Below are 16169 nucleotides of genomic sequence, written 5' to 3'. Positions count from 1 at the left end.
GTTTTGAGCTCTTTTTGAGATCTGCTCTCCTCATTTTGCCTAACCTCATTTTCTCTTCTCGTCCAAAAATAATTAGTGCTTACAATCTAGTTCCTCGTTTTGTCTCCTTTGCTCAATACTCTCATCTTATCTTGTCTCCTCTGTTCTGTTTTCTTTATCTTATTATCGTCTTGTCTCATTTCATCTCATTATCTTATCTCCACTACATATGTTCTTGTCTTGTTCAGTCTCATCTCCTTTTATCTGTTCTCTTCTTTTCTCATCTCCTTTTTTCTTGTCTCATTTTGTCTCATCTGCTGTTGTCTTATCTCAAATCCTCTCCACTGTTCTGCTTTTGTCTCTTCATGCCTTATTTCATTTCATTTCCTATCCTATCCTTTCTTTTCATCTAATTTCTCAGCTCTTTTTATCCTCTTTCATTTCATTTCCTATCCTCTCATCTCATTCCATTGAATCTTGTCTCCTTTCTCCACATCTCATTCTGTCTCCTCCTTTTTGTGTTCTGTTCTCATTTAGCCTCAACTCTTCTCCTCTGTTCTCTCTAATTGTCTCTCTTCACCTCTTCTCTCCTTTTTTCATCCTCCCTTTTCAGTTTCTTTGCTCTGATTCAATCCTGTCTCTTCTCATCTAATTTTATCTCACCTCCTCTTCTCTCCTTTTGTTTAATCTCATCTCCTCTTTATTCTCTTTTCACATCTCTAATCTTCTTCTGTCTTCTTGTCTCATCTCACCTGTTCTAGTCTCATCTCATTTCTTATCTCAACTCCTCTTGTCTCATCTTCTCTCATTTCTTATCTCACCTGCTCTCATCTCATTTAATTTCTTGTCTCATTTTGTCTCGTCTCATTTCTTACCTCACCAGCTCTCGTTTCGTCCAGTCTCATCTCATTTATTATCTTACCTGCTCTCGTCTCATCTAATTTCTTACCTCACCTGCTCAACTCATCACATTTCGTCTCGTCTCATTTCATCTCTTACCTCACCTGCTCAACTCATCTCATTTCGTCTCATCTCATTTCATCTCTTACCTCACCTGCTCAACTCATCTCATTTCGTCTCACCTGTTCTTGTCTCATCTCTTATCTCACCTGCTCTCATATAGTCTTACCTGCTCTCGTCTCATCTCTTTTCATCTCGTCTCACCTGCTCTCATCTAGTCTCACCTGCTCTCGACTCGTCTCAATTCACTAGCTCTCATCTAATTTCTATTCTCACCTGCTCTCATCTCATCTTGTCTCGACTCACCTGCTCTCGACTCATCATGTCTCACCAGATATTCTAATTTCTTATCTCACCTGGTCTCGTCTCATCTCAGCTACTTTTCATGTCCACTGTATCCTCCATACCCAAAGCGGTGTTTAACATGTTATATATTAATGATGACCCCCGGGTCGGGCTCAGCCCAGCTCTGTGTAAATTGCGCTGATCCTGTGGGACATTTAACTAAATCAATTTGAAAATAACATTACACTTGCCTATAAAAACAGCAACTCTGAAGTGCACAAAAAGAAAACACAGGTTTCAAAGCAGCACATATCTTTTCCACCGTGACACAGGATGTTTTTTACAAACTGTCACGAGATTCCGTAAGGCCATCAAAACCAAGCAAGCATGTTTTGACGGACACAGCACATCCCATTTGTGTCCATTTTACAGTCCCTATAAACCTTGGCGACAAGGGAAGTGAGAAACAATACAACGTCTCTTCGCTCCGAAGCATCTGTGCGAAAAAGGCACCTGTCGTGGCACGCAGAGAGTGAATCTTCCAGAGGAAATGGTTTATGAAGTACTAAATCTCGATGTGGAGATGGATGGAGTGTTTCTAGCCCTTGTCCCTGCATGCTGATAGGACGGACCTGTCCCTTCAGGTTAACGCTGAGATAAAGTGAAGTCTTAGGTAAAAGATGACACATTTAAGAGAGGGAACGTTGGTAGGAAGGGAAAGTGGAATTACCCATAATTCTTTGTGAACCTATTTAGAGAAATATCTTTTACAGAAGTAACAATATGAATTTTTGATGATGGATGCCGAGTCTAGTCAATGCTAATGGCTCAAAAGCTCAACTGAAAGGGCGAGGAGATAGAACAGTAGATGTGTAGACAAGTCGCGGTCGGGGAGGGGAGCGTGTCTCGGTTTGATTTACGATGCTGTCGTTCGATATCCTCTCAGGTACCTGTTGTCTTGCTTTCATAAAGCCACCAACACAAACGCATTCACTCTTTAGCCTTCCAGCTTCATTCATCAGCGTAGAAGGTCCCAGTTTGGCTCTTTTCATCTCAGACTCACCAGCTCGGGCCCTTCGCAAACGCTCCACTCTTCTACACACAGCCAAATCAAAGCGGTCAGAGATCTGCCCGTGCGATAACCTCCAGCCTCTTTGTGCTCTAAGGTTAGTCCCGCTATGTATCCGGCTGCCACACGCAGTCACCGCGAGCAGATATCTCACTCGGAGCTCAATGGACCCGGGGTTTCTAAAGAGTCACTGATACATCCCTGTGATAGTGGGGGATAGTGTGTCGGTGGCCTTTAGCTGAGAGAGATAGAGAGATAGATGACACTGGTTTCCATTTCTCTTTGACCATACAAAGAGCAGAGACCATTGGGGTTGAGCGCTTTTAGCAGTCTGGTATTAGAAACTTGCACATAATGGAATGCTGTGGTGGATGTGGGCCGTGATTTTTTTCTCTGAGGCCACAGTGATTTCAGTCAGCTAAAGACGGCAGAATAATGAATTATGCTATTGATTGAATTTCAAAAGCGTGTAAACCACATGTTTGTATTACCAAAGCCCTCATTATTTACTATGGATCCAAAAGAAACAAGCATTGAGATCAAACCAGACATCTCTGAAGAAAATATAAGTGATGTTTGTCCATATAAAACTTGATTGCCAGGTTCTGAATGTAGAAAAGTTTTAAATTAATTCCTGTATTTGAATTTAGAAGTGTTGTTATTGTTAACTAAAACTATTAAAATCCTTTTCATCAATTGAAAAACATAATTTAAATAAATCTTAAGATTAAAAACTTAAATGAAAACGAGAAATGTTGTCTTTGCAACAAACTGAAATAAAATAAGTTTATGTCGAAGTACTAAAATGACCAACTGAAACAAAAATAAATGAAAGCTAAATAGAAATATATTAAAAAAACAAAAACTAGTAAAATTGATAAAAGCACTTAACAAACTTACTAAACCTGAAAAATTAAGTCTGAAAATATACAAATAAAAGCTAATTCAAAACATGGTTAAATATTATAAAAGTATATAAGTAAATAACATTATATACGTACGTAATACTAAAATGACATTGGAATTGAGTTAAGAAACAGCGTGCAGAACTGAAATTGAAAGAGATTCATAACCCATTTTTAATTAGGAACGTTTCAGAACTTTGAAGGTTTATAGATAGATAGATGTAAAGTAAGATAAAATAAATTCTGAAATCTGCACTGTTATTATTTGATATTTCCGTTTAACAGAAGGGACAACAAAAGATGTTGATCTATGAACATGTCCTACTTGAATAATCAGCCTAAGTGATCTGTACTTTGAGACACTTTGTAAGGATTTTATGATGCTTTATTACTGACTTTTTGTCCACAGAATTGATCCAAGCTTGTCCTGGTGGGTGAACAGCTCCTCTAGGAGGATGAGCCGAACTGCCCAATCTCTCCTGGCACTTCGTGATTTATGACCTTTTTGGTGACAAATCGCCTCGGTTACAGCGCATCGGAATAGCAGCGCGTAGAGTCGGCCTACCTTAAATCAATGGCCCATTGTTCCTCCTCCATGGACTCTCTGCGGCTGTCGAACAGGGACAAAGCCACCCAGATCTGCCGGTTGAACAACAGCGCTTTTAGAGAGCTCAGAAAATGGTGAACTTCTGCTGAGACAAAATAACTTTGACCCTGAATTAAAAATGAGGCCTGTTTATTTTTCACCATGATTCATTCAACTATTCTTGATTATCTGTCAAGTCTTCAGTATGACAATATGAAAGTTTGGAATTACCAATTAACCAGTAGGGGCATCTGTAAAGCTACCAACCAGAGTTTGCTTTCTGTATGTAACATTTAAGGGCAGGTGCATCTAAAATCGATGGCACCACAACAACAAACCAGCATGCAGAGAAGTGAAAACAAAATAAATACATAAATAAATAAACCATATTAGGTCATTAAAGTACGGAAGCCCTGAAGAGCAACGTAAAAAAAATAAATCCGTAAAAAAAAAAAAATTAAATTCTTGCATTTTGAGATTAAAGTCGAAATATTTCGAGATTAAAGTCGAAATATTTTGAGAATAAAGGTGTAATATTTTGAGAATAAAGTCAAAATTACGAGAATACAGTCTTCCGTAGAATTATTTATTATTTGTTTTGAAAAGAAATGTGCTCGTGAAGTCGAACTGCTTCTGACATGGCTCTAAATGTAATAGTAGCTTTTTACAAGCACGCACACACAACAACTTCTGTGGAAGACTTCTCGTAATTTTGACTTTATTCTCCAAATATTACAGCTTTATTCTCATTCTCGTAATGTTTCGACTTTAACCTCGAAATATTTCGACTTTAATCTTGAAACGCTTGAATTGGGGGATTTTTCGGATTTTTTTTTTACGGAATTTTTTTTTTTTTACGGAATTTTTTTTTTTACGTTGCGGTTCAGAGCTTCCGTATTAAAGGGATAGTCCACTCTAAAAAATAATGTTTTTGTCACCATTTACGTAATCTTATGTCGTTGTAAACCTGTATGAATTTGTTTCTTCTGCAGGACACAAATGAAGATATTGTGAAGAATGTTGATAACCAATCAGTTTCGTGTCCCATTGATTTCCATTGTGTGATCAAAAAATATAATGGAGGTCAATGGGAACCAAAACTGCTCAGTTACCTCCATTCTTCAAAATTTCTTCTTTTGTGTTCCCCAGAGGAAAAAGTCATAGCTACAGGATTGTAACGACATGAGAGTGATTAAATGATAAAAGAATTAAACATTTTGACTATCCCTTAAGGTCTGTCCATCAGATTGTCTCAAGATTTAGACTAATAAAAATGTGCCATAGTTACATCACATAAATCATCACGACTGACCTTACAATAAACTCTGATGATTAACTTTGTTTTCCTGCTCCTGAAGGTCATGGTCTCCCTGAACTATGTCCAGTTGGATGCACTGAGAGCTATTCTATGTTGTTGTTGTTTTTTTTTATCATGTGTCCATGTCACATACAATTCTTCTCTCAGGCCACTAAATCTGCCTTTTTATTTGTACAATGCTGTATGTTGATGCTGCATATTTTTCTCTCTGTAATATTGGAGAATTCTAAAGTACAATTTGATTGTTTGAAGATGCCCATCTGTCTGTTTTCATAGTGAAAAAAGCAAGTGGAGAAAGTAATGCGGGGTGATAAGTTACAGTGGCCATCCACCATCCGCCGTTCTATGCTTTCTATGTGAGTAACTTCCACAAAAATGTAACATACAGCACCCTAATAATATCTGATTAGATTAATATCTGATTAAAACTAAGAGGAAATAAAAGTATTTAAAAAATCTAATGGAACATCTGGCAAAGGTTTGAACCGTAAATTATATGGGGCATTTAGGTGTACAACAGTGCAAAAAAAAAGAAAAAAGTACTTAAAGTTAAGTGTTTGTTTTACATTATACATAGTTATAGTTAGACTATTGTTTAAAAATTTCAGGTCTGAAAAAATGTTTTACAAACTATTTCTTTAATGCATTCTTGCAGACTAAAATGTATTTCTTTAAAAAAAAAAAACATCTTACTGACCACAAACTTTTAAACAGTAGTGTTTGCTTGACTTGGTAACCACCGCTAATTGATCTAACTGGTTGGCCTGAAGCTGAATTGTCTTAAGAGAAGAGTCCAATTTTAGAGATTTCCTGAACCGAGTGTCTATTCTGATCAGTGGTTAGAGCCACACAGCTGACAGTGTGAAGCACTAATGGCAGGCCTGAGAACTATCTTTTATGTCTTAATAAACCTCTCTCTCTCTCTCTCTTTCTCCTGCCACCAATGAGAGACGATGCTTTTTCTCCTTCTGAGAAAGGGAGCTGCCCGCAGAGGATCAGCTTCCTGTCAGTGGGTCTGTCTCTTAATGAGTGGGACTTCACATAACCTTCAAACTGGGCCGGGGAGCCGCCCAGTGCCTGACAGCTTGGCCCATCTCCCCTTGCACCAATAAATGTCAAGCGTTGATCTCTCTCTCCATCTCTCCCATCGCCTTGCTCGGTCTTAACGGGGGTCCCATAAATCTAACTGGCCCTTTTCTCCCAGGTCTGAGTCGGTGCCTGAAAAATGACAGTTCCTCGGCGCTCATTTTTATTCTTTATTTCATCTCCTCCTGTCTATCCTCCCGACCTGTATTTAAAGCACTGACACAACGTCCACACCACCGTTTGCCTATAGGGCCCGGGGTGTGAAGAGAGTGACTTCATAACTCACCTTAGATTAACAGAGAACGACCGCGGGAGAGAGAGAGGGAGAAGTAAAGAAATTGAATAGGTTATGGGGTTATTTGAAGGGCAGCGCAGTGGCTTTGTCATTCTCAATGTGATCTTTGGCATCAATTTCTTATTACAGAATACATCACTACAATCAGGAGCAGGGGGTCTGTTTGTGGTCGAGGGTTTTTTACAAAGCACTGCAAAGGATTACGGTCTGTTCTGTTTCTCTTCATTACAGACCAGGGGCCAATGCCAAAGTGAGCATCAATCCCAGGGCAGAGCACTTGAAAGTGAGTACTATAAAGGGTGCAGAACCTGTACGTGTGGCTCATATGGTAAGTCTGTGGTTTGTACCCACATGTGCACATCACTCCAACTATGTTTAATTGTAAAGTTGCTTTACATGACAGCAGAACTCATGTTCATAGCTTAAAAATATAACCTCTTTGAGTATTATTCACTCAAAAAAAATGCATGTCTCTTTGCATGTTTCACAACAAATAAAGTGCCTATAAATATATGACACACACACACACACACACACACGCGCGCGTGTGTGTGTGTGTGTGTGTGTGTGTGTCATACAGTATACAGTATATGTCACTGTTTTTGTTTCTTAATAACATCACAGAAAAAAATCATATTTATAGGCACTTTGTTGTGACCTGCAGAGAAAGAGATAAAACAGAGAAGCAGTCAGTAAAATCATGTACTCACAATTATCTTTAATAAATAATCAGGAAAATTCAAACACAATAAGCGAGCACCAAGTTTCATAAAAAGCAAATCTGAAAACAACCTGCAGTGTTATCAACCAACGGAAAAATGAACCGTAGGGCAATGTTAAATGCCCTGAACATTTAGTTTACATCATAGGGTCGTAACTCGCAATGGTTATTTGTCAATAAATGAAATGGCACAGCGAAGGTCCTGTCCACCCGCACAATTAGATGCTCACTTCAGACTTGTTTACTGTGTTATACTGAAAACAAATTTATCAGTAATTGGCTGCTGGTCTTTGTTGGGGGAGGCCAGGTTATAGATTTATCCCATAGCACTGCAAACAGTAAGGTAATGAGGGTGAGAACTCTTTAAAGGACCTGAGTTGTGTTGAACAGATTCAGCCCAAGTATCTGTTTAAAGCTGACTCAACTGTTGGAATGTGGTTTAGTGGCTTTGCATTCTCTTTAAGCAGTGTCACGTGTGTTTGTAAGTAGTACGGTAGTAATACAGCTGATAGTACGAATGCCCTGGTGAAATCTAGTTTTAAGTGCCTTGCTCAAAGGCACAACAATGATTGTTAATGATGTGTATTTACCCTGCATGAAATAAAAAGCAAAACTTATGCCACACCACCTAATTTATGTTTGTAAATTTGTGAATATCTACATTTACATTAATGCATTTGGCAGATGTTTTATGTCATTAGGCTTGTTCGACTTGAACTGGCGCTGCACAGACCGATCGGTTGATGACATCAAAGTACCGCGAGAGCGATTAGAGAGCAGACGGCTCCTTATGCTTTTGAATCGCTCTCGCGGTACTTTGATGTCATCAACCGATCGGTCTGTGCAGCGCCGGTTCAAGTCGAACAAGCCTAATGTCAATGTCCCTAGCTTTGTCATGTGTATCCCTTGCATGTGATCATGTCATGTGCTACATTTGTTTTATTTTATGATTGGTTGTTTGAGTCATGTGTTTCTTGGTTCATTATCTTGATTGGTTTCAGTCTTGTTTAGTCACCTTGGCTGGATACAAAATTGCCCCCTAAACCCTCAATCACTAACCCCTAAGTTAGTCCACTAATACTGTTCAGTTGAAGGAGTGAATGAAAACGAGTGAGCGAATTTGGACAATCGTTGAACGTACATCGGCTGTACACTGGTTATTGCTGTGCGATGTGGGATTGAATGAGTGCACTAAATAACGTCCACTATGGTTCGGAAACCACTACAAATTGCTGTCCCCTCAAAAATGCCCTATTTGAGGGTATAGGGGGCGATTTTGAATTCAGCCCTTGACTATTTCAGCCTTTTTGTTTGCCTAGTTATCTTGTGGTGTATTGTTGGTGTAACCTGCTGTTTGGTGAATTAAGTCAAGTTAAGTCAAGTAAGTTTTTTACCCCCTTTGTATTTTCTTCAACAAACTGCACATGAGTTTGTCTAACTTGCCTTCAGTGAACTGTTTGTTACAGATATACTGTATATCTCAAGCATTCCCAGAGAATTTAACCTTTTGCAGCAATAAATGACAATAAATGTCCAATCCTCACTTTTCACTATAGTAGTTTTTTAGCATGCATATTACTAGGATATTGGCTGTTTATTAGTACTTAATTTTTTAACTTATTTAATTTTAATGCCTTATTCTGCATGACCATATTCTACATCCCTTTATTCTACCCAATACCTAAACTACCTTACTAACTATTAATAAGCAGTAATTAGAGGAGTTTACTGAGGCAAAATTCATAGTTAATACTTAGTTAATAGTGAGAATTGGACCCTAAACTAAAGTGTGACCAAAATATATTGTCTCCTCTATAGAAAATATTTACAAAATGTCTCAAACTGTGCTCATATTTAATAAGTCTGCAATAAAAAGCCTCAAAGTAATTTTAGCAGAAACATCTGAGACAAACTGGATGCTTAAAGGAAAACAACTGAACTCCATTAAGCCTCCTGAGCTTTGAATGAACAAACTTTGAGCAATGAAACATTCCTGTTTATAATTCCACTGCGCTCATCGCAACAATCAACAGCTCACTTTAACTCATCCAGCCTCTTAACATCATCGGACCTCTCAAACAGAAGAAACATTTGAGTGCTATAGTTCCATCTCCATGGCGATTATCACGACCATTACTACAATCCCGATATCGTCCTTGATCTCTGTCTCTCCTCGTCATCATTAAGCTTGAGCGTGTTCAGAACACAGCATAACAAATGAGTCTCATCATTCGCCCTCTTCGCTCAACCAATTCTACCAAATAGTGGTTTTTTTAAACGCCCTCCGCAAGGGAATTGCAATTATTTGTCATTTTAATTCATCTGGTCAGACACTGGGAAAAGAAAAAGGACAGGAGCTTGTGTTCGACATTGTGAGCGCTAATGATTCATGGTTCTGTCTCCGGGCCCGAATTAATATTTGAATGTAATTATTACTTCCTCTGCCATCAATGCACGGGCCAAATTAAATCATGTGAGTGAGGATTTCATTAATGCACCGAGAATCTAAAAGGAAAATAATATCACAGCAAACCTCCCCTGCAAATGAGTGACTGGATGCTTTAAATTGACAATCTGTTGAGCATTCTAATGGAGGCTGATCTGTGCAAAACCTCATAAAGAGATGTGAAGGAAAAGCAGACATTTTCTTGATGCTTCACACGCATTTACTGGAGCATTAATTAGTGGCAAAGGACAAACGCTCCTACACATTTAGCTGTGGTACTCGATGATATTCTTCAAACTGCTTTCCAACTTAAAACCTGATACTATGGAAGCCAATTTCTGGGCCCATTTCAAAATTATGAGATAAAATGTTAACATTACGATGGACAAATTAATGGTCTCTCGTCAGAGTTCACACATCCCTATCAGAAAACACATTGGGTTTCTCCCTCTGATTTTCTCCTGTGAGAAGGGGACAAGATCGGTGATGACAGGCCTAGTGAGGGGGAAGAGATGTCAGAGAGGCACTGGTGACAGGCCTAATGCTGTCAGGTAGTGCTCTCTCCCTTCTGGATATGCACGCCGCTTCATGAGGCTAGTAGAATTTAATCTGTGCTGAAAGTATAATGACATTTGCAGGTCAATTTGTGCAGGAGAGATGTTTAGATGATGATCTTATAAAGTGTGAGTAGCGGAAGGCCAAATCGGTGGGGTGATATAAGTCACATGAAAGAACCTGTCCAGCACCGATAACTAAACTTATTGGTGTGCCTCAGCTGCAACTTCAATGTCCTACATGGGTAACAGGTCATAACTAGTCAGCTGTAAAGATTCACTCATTTCAGCCTGTACTCTCACCACTGGGGTGCAACAAGGTTCAATGCTTGGACCCCTGCCACAAGACGCATTGACTGGGAACATAGAAGTACATTTAAATGGAAAATTAATGTTATAAACTTAATATGAATACATGTTTTTTTAATAAATATGCAGTATTTATTAGGCAAACAAATGTATAGCTCTGATTAAGCAACTTCATATTTAAAAAAATTAATAAATAAAAATAGCTGTCAATAAATTTACTGTAACAACGTTAATAATAATAATAACAACACACATCTAAAAAATATATGTTCTAATAAACTATAGTCACAGTTGCGATGGTCTTTTGGTACAGTGCTTGCGACGAGAGATCGTTTAGAAATAACGTTTTCATAACTTGTGCGGAAAGCGACTCGTTATTAACATATTTTGTTAGTTGGCTCGGAAAATATTCATAGCTACGCTCGATTTGATTACCTAATTATTGTCAGGGAAAATCTAACGTTGTAGCCTTACCGTGGTATTTAGGCTAATCAGTAAAATAACTTAGCGAAACACACAATTTAAAATCTAGCGACACTATTGACACACTCTGTAAATAAGTAAACAACCTGACAGCAGACAGAAAGGTGAGTATGTCGCAAGGTGTATTTAAGGAGATGACCTGTTTGTCCTTGAGAACCTGTACAACTCAACGTGATTTATTGTGCGATATTGTTGTGCTTTTCAATATTGTTCAAAAGCAAGTCACTGATTACCTCTCTGAGTTCCTCTCTGGTCTCCTGCCAGTCCTTCGCTCACCACCCCTGCGGGCTAAGGCCTCTTTAATTGGTTTTGAAAGGATTGTGCTCCCTTTTATCAATGATAGCCTACACTTCGTAATGTTGAGGGCTGGACTGGTTAAATTCAACTCTTTTGAGAGAGATTTAAAACGCTCCCGTGTGGAAATAACAGTAGCTATGAGTTCCAGACAGCAAGCAAAGAAGAGAAAACATTAATTAGCTAAATAAACTTGTGCTCGCTTTTAATTTGAGCAAAATTTGCTATTTTCCATAATTTTATATCACTTATTTAACAGACATAGCTTTGGCACAGATCAACAGATTCTGTAGTTTTATAAAAGGCTTGAGTGGGTCCAGTATGACATTATTTAATACTGTGTCTCTCAGTCTACAGTAATGGCTCAGTAAATGTGAAAAATCTCTGCAATATTCTGGGCTGTAATGGAGTACCTTTCTTCTCTCTGCTACTTAAACTTCTCACACCTGAGACGGACCATTTCAGTTCTTCACTCAAGAGAGTGTCCAATCTCGTCTATGAACTCTCATCACTGCCTCACTGGTAGGGTTTAACCTCGTAATTTACCATTGGTCACCCCCAATACTGAATTTCTGAGTTACATCTTTGACCTCCAGTGTGTAGGCCTATGTGGGATGTCACAACATTTTTATTTATAATAAAAAGCAATAACCAAAAATGATAGAAAATAAAAATAATCTGTTTCTAAAAAGGGAAAATATTAAATGGAAACATTTATTTATTTATTTATTTTAAATATGCTTCATCTAATCAAAACGTTGCCAAACCTGAACTCCAGCAAACAGTTCCCTCTACTGGTGACAGAACGCTATTGGCGCAGAGTGAGAGTGACGCCATCATTCAGAAGGACTCTGGTGATGAGTGACATTCATGATGGATGGCTGCACCCACCGTAGCATATTGCTGCCCTTAGAGAGAACAATGTCTGTGCAGAACACTGAGCCTAACACCATTGAGAACTGCTATATTTGTCTCCGAACATTGTGCTAAGGACAGCATATGAAATGTCACCCTTTATCCGCACTGAATGAGAAACATACAGAAGAGGAGCACAAAACTCAAGCAAAATCGTCTGTAGGAGAGTCATACAATAGCAACAACATTAGAAATATAACTCTGATTTATGAGCTATTAAGTTCTTTGCTGTAAATACATAATGAAAGCAAGACAACTAAAAGACCCTAAGAAATGCCTGATGAGTGTAGTTTCCTTTTCTGTATTTCCTAATGAAACAAGAAGTTGGAATGTGATATATTAAAGCTTTTGCTATTGCTAGAAGATCCATTCTCCTTCTACAGAGCATTTGATTGGACAATGTTTTTATACACTTGCAGTCTGGGGTTGTTTTTTAAATGTTTTTGAAAGAAGTCTCTTCTGCTCACCAAAGTTGTATTTATTTGATCAAAATACAGTGAAAACGGTGAAATATTATTACTATTTAAAATAACAGTGTTCTATTTTAATATAACACTTTTATGTTAATATTTTAATACAATAAAGTATTAATTTCTTAATTCACCATATAAAATGGGACACCCCTGCCAACAAGCCATCAATAGTCTTTGTCCATATTCCCATGAGACATATGTTGGTTAAAAGGTTAAAAGTTTATTTACAAAAAAAAGAGAGATTACAGATGGCCTCAAATCTAATAAACATGAATACACTCTTAGAAGAAACGTTCTATAAAGAAACTTAAAGGGTTCTGTCAGCGCTTCATAGAACCTTTAGGGTTCCCATAATGGGATCATTTTATGGATTTAGGTTTAATTACGTTTTAATTTCTCCTTTCATGGAACCTTTTTGGCACAGAGGGTTCTTTAAGAAACCATTGAACCTTTTTTCTTAGAGTGTAAAAGCCACTAAATTCCAATTTGGATATAAAAAGTATGAACATGTTTCAGTGCTAGTAGACGGTACAGTTAGCAGATGACCGTTGAGTGCACAGGAAGTCACTGGTGATCTCTTTATATCCTGGAGCTTCAGTAAGACCGCTGCCTGCACACAGACAATAAACCTCAGAAGCTGGATTTATCTTTACATGAATGTTGTTTATTAATCAAATGCAGCCTTATATATTGTATTTTGAAATACCTTCCATTAAGTTGTAGAGGTTACAATAGTTGGTGCCGTGATCTGTGACAGCATACCAGGTCTCTGACACTGACATGGCCTGGAGAACAAGTCAAAACTGGTTATTTGATTGGCCAAACATGATACTTCTACTTAAAATAAGTCAAATGTATTTCCTTAAAGGGTTAGTTCGCCAATTTAAGACATGAAGTTGTATGGAATCCTTACCAGCACTATAGTGCATACACACTGACCCAGTCACCTCCCTGGTCAGAGTTCTGGTCGCTGGAAGTTTTTCAAGAAAGTACTCCCGGTTAGTTTCCGGGGCCTCAAAACTGTGCGTTTTTACGTGAAGAAATTATTTGCGTTTCAAAGCTTGATTAATTTAACACACAAAAAACACGCCGGTCAAAATTCCTACCTCAGTTTTAATGGCCACTATTTTCTTTCCATTTCTATCAATACGCGCTGCTGTCAACGTCAACAGTGCGCACGTTACTAACCGGGAGTACTTTCTTGAAAAACTTCCAGCGGCCAGAACTCTGACCAGGGAGGTGACTACAGAGTGGGTCAGTGTGTATGCACTATAGTGCTGGTAAGGATTCCATACAACTTCATGTCTTAAATGGGCGAACTAACCCTTTAACACTTACAGACACGTGGCAATGTGTAAAAAATCCATAGGAGACGAGCCTGAAGTTGATGTCATCAACATATTTTTTTACTGGCGTTGTGTGTTTGGCTGATATGAAGTGCACAGATGCAGACTGCAACTTCAAAAGAGAGAAGGAACAAAATATTCATGCAAGTTATACAGAGAAGAAATATATAGCCTACACACATCTTCTTGCTTCAAAACACACACCTTGTAGAGACACTTCTCTCCTCCCATGGCACAGGTGGAGACTGTACTCCACTTTTTAATCTGTGTGACCAGAGCTTCATACACACTCCTGCAAGGGAGACTGAAATACCTGGGAAAAGCCGAACACAAGTTCTGAATCAATTGCATCGCTCTTAACTCCATACAAATGCTGCCACCTAGTGGAAAATGAAGCTATTGCACTACCCACTAAAATTAAAGTCCCCTTGTATTCATTTTATCACTTAAAACTCACCTTTGTACACCAAAATGACATATTTAATTGTTTTTCCTTGAAAGTTGTTGGCATGCTTTAAAATAGCTTGAATGTAACTCTACATCCTTGCCTCATTTAGTATACGTGGTTCTTTGCATATGCAAATTAGCCCCGCCTCCACTCACTCGCACCAGCTCAGAGATCCACTCGTTTTGCGATCACACGTTGACATGATTGGTTAAGGTAGTTTGTGACGTCAGAAACACCAGTGAGACTGTCTTTTTTTGGTTCACTGCAGTTTTAAGGAGAAAATACTCAGCAGTGGTTTACTTATGAATCTGCAGATGGTTTGTCTTAAAGCACATTCAAAACACCACATAGACATATCAACATCATTAAAAACTTGATTTTCACCACAGGGGGACTTTAAATATAGTAGCCTGCATGAACATTGAACACAAAAATTGCTTTTCTTCCCAACTCTACATCTAATTTGAAAAGCTGTTTTCTGTGAAACTCTATAATTGTATACTTTAAATATCATTCCTAATAAGAATAATTAGACATTAAATACATTAAAAAATGTATAAACATAACCAAATATAAAAATGTAGAACAGATAAAAAAATAGACTGATTACATTTTACTTCTTTAAAACATGTTAATATAAAGTAAAACTTGATCTACTGTATAAGCAGTTGAAAACAAACAAAACTGTCAAACATTCAAGATTTTTAAAAAACATTTCATAATTTAAAATGTTTTATCTAATCAAAACCTTATAATTGTTTACTTATGCAACTATACACATTATATAATTATAATATAAACAGATACATTTACCTGCCTTATTTCAGTTTCTTTTTAACTGTAACTGTTTAAATTCTTCTGTAAGCAAATAAGATGCTAAAGATTTTGTATTCTTTAATCCAGTTTTTTTTTTAAATAAAAAAGTCGCAGCAATGAGTATGATACTTTACCACTCGACTTTGCACTGTGCGTGTAGAGGTCCCGCGGAGCAGAATTCAGATGATCCTAATATCACAATACAAATAAAGAGCAAGTTAGAGAAACGCATGGTTATTCTGCAGTCTCCAGCTGCAACTAGTTCAGTCAATGCTGAACGTTTTTCAAGAGGTCTTTACAGGACAGAAACAGAATCACAGGATGGTCATGAGTGAGTCTGCGGAGGGAAATTGACTAATGTAATTAGAACATCAACTGAGCTCTCAAAAAAGAAACAGGCCTACAGGGTGTGTGAACGTTGAGATCAAAAATAAGTCGATTACATTCTTAAAGAGTTTGCAGACATAGAATTAAAGTCGCTCAATCCCTGATGTCCGTTTCCCTCGAGGACAAAAAAATATTCATATTCTTAATAGACTTTAAACCAATTTAAATGGAGGATCAGAAACTGGAACAAACATTAGGAATTCAGGGGGAAAAAACTGTAGGACAGTTTGGACAAGATCAGGAAGAAACTCGAAATTCAGAAACTCTGTCATCATTTCTTTACCCTCAAGTTGTTCCGAACATTATTTTCTTTCTTCCTTGGAACACACACACACACACACACACACACACACACACACACACACACACACACACACACACACACACACACACACACACACACACACACACACACACACACACACACACACACACACACACACACACACACAGTTATCATTATTTATTGGGACTTTCCATAGACTTAATGATAT

General features: G+C 37.9%; 1 protein-coding gene and 1 long non-coding RNA gene across 4 annotated transcripts in view; both read right to left on the bottom strand.

The window, feature by feature from the left end:
- LOC143752116 (uncharacterized) overlaps nt 1–4185 on the bottom strand; it is a 33678-nt gene extending 29493 nt beyond the window's left edge. For all 3 annotated transcript variants that reach the window (XR_013207330.1, XR_013207328.1, XR_013207329.1), the window contains exons 1-2: nt 4016–4185; nt 3764–3837 (exon numbers count right to left, since the gene is read on the bottom strand). This is a non-coding gene — a long non-coding RNA (uncharacterized LOC143752116). The remainder of the gene's footprint in view (nt 1–3763; nt 3838–4015) is intronic.
- An 8693-nt stretch (nt 4186–12878) lies between these two features.
- Nucleotides 12879–15569, bottom strand: LOC143751521 (uncharacterized). Its single transcript, XM_077244076.1, has 5 exons — nt 15423–15569; nt 14229–14337; nt 14017–14136; nt 13385–13463; nt 12879–13288 (listed from the first exon to the last, which is right to left on the bottom strand). Exons 1-5 carry the CDS (start codon nt 15518–15520, stop codon nt 13197–13199), a joined length of 498 nt encoding a protein of 165 aa, XP_077100191.1. The 5' UTR covers nt 15521–15569; the 3' UTR covers nt 12879–13196.
- Nucleotides 15570–16169: the final 600 nt, after the last annotated feature.

The sequence above is a fragment of the Siphateles boraxobius genome, unplaced genomic scaffold (genome assembly GCF_051911475.1).
Source record: "Siphateles boraxobius isolate OS27281-9 unplaced genomic scaffold, OSU_SipBor_1 26, whole genome shotgun sequence".
In the NCBI taxonomy this organism is placed as follows: domain Eukaryota; kingdom Metazoa; phylum Chordata; class Actinopteri; order Cypriniformes; family Leuciscidae; genus Siphateles; species Siphateles boraxobius.
Note: the sequence above shows the minus strand (reverse complement) of the source record. Positions and strands in the feature narration are given on the sequence as shown.

Excerpts from the sequence above, each read along its gene's own strand:
- LOC143751521 (XM_077244076.1), bottom strand. The coding sequence starts at position 15,520 with ATGCGTTTCTCTAACTTGCTCTTTATTTGTATTGTGATATTAGGATCA. Across the intron at positions 14,137-14,228 it reads GAGAGAAGTGTCTCTACAAG|TTGCAGTCTGCATCTGTGCA; the intron begins GTGTGTGTTTTG and ends TCTCTTTTGAAG. Across the intron at positions 13,464-14,016 it reads TTACACATTGCCACGTGTCT|GCCATGTCAGTGTCAGAGAC; the intron begins GTAAGTGTTAAA and ends CTTGTTCTCCAG.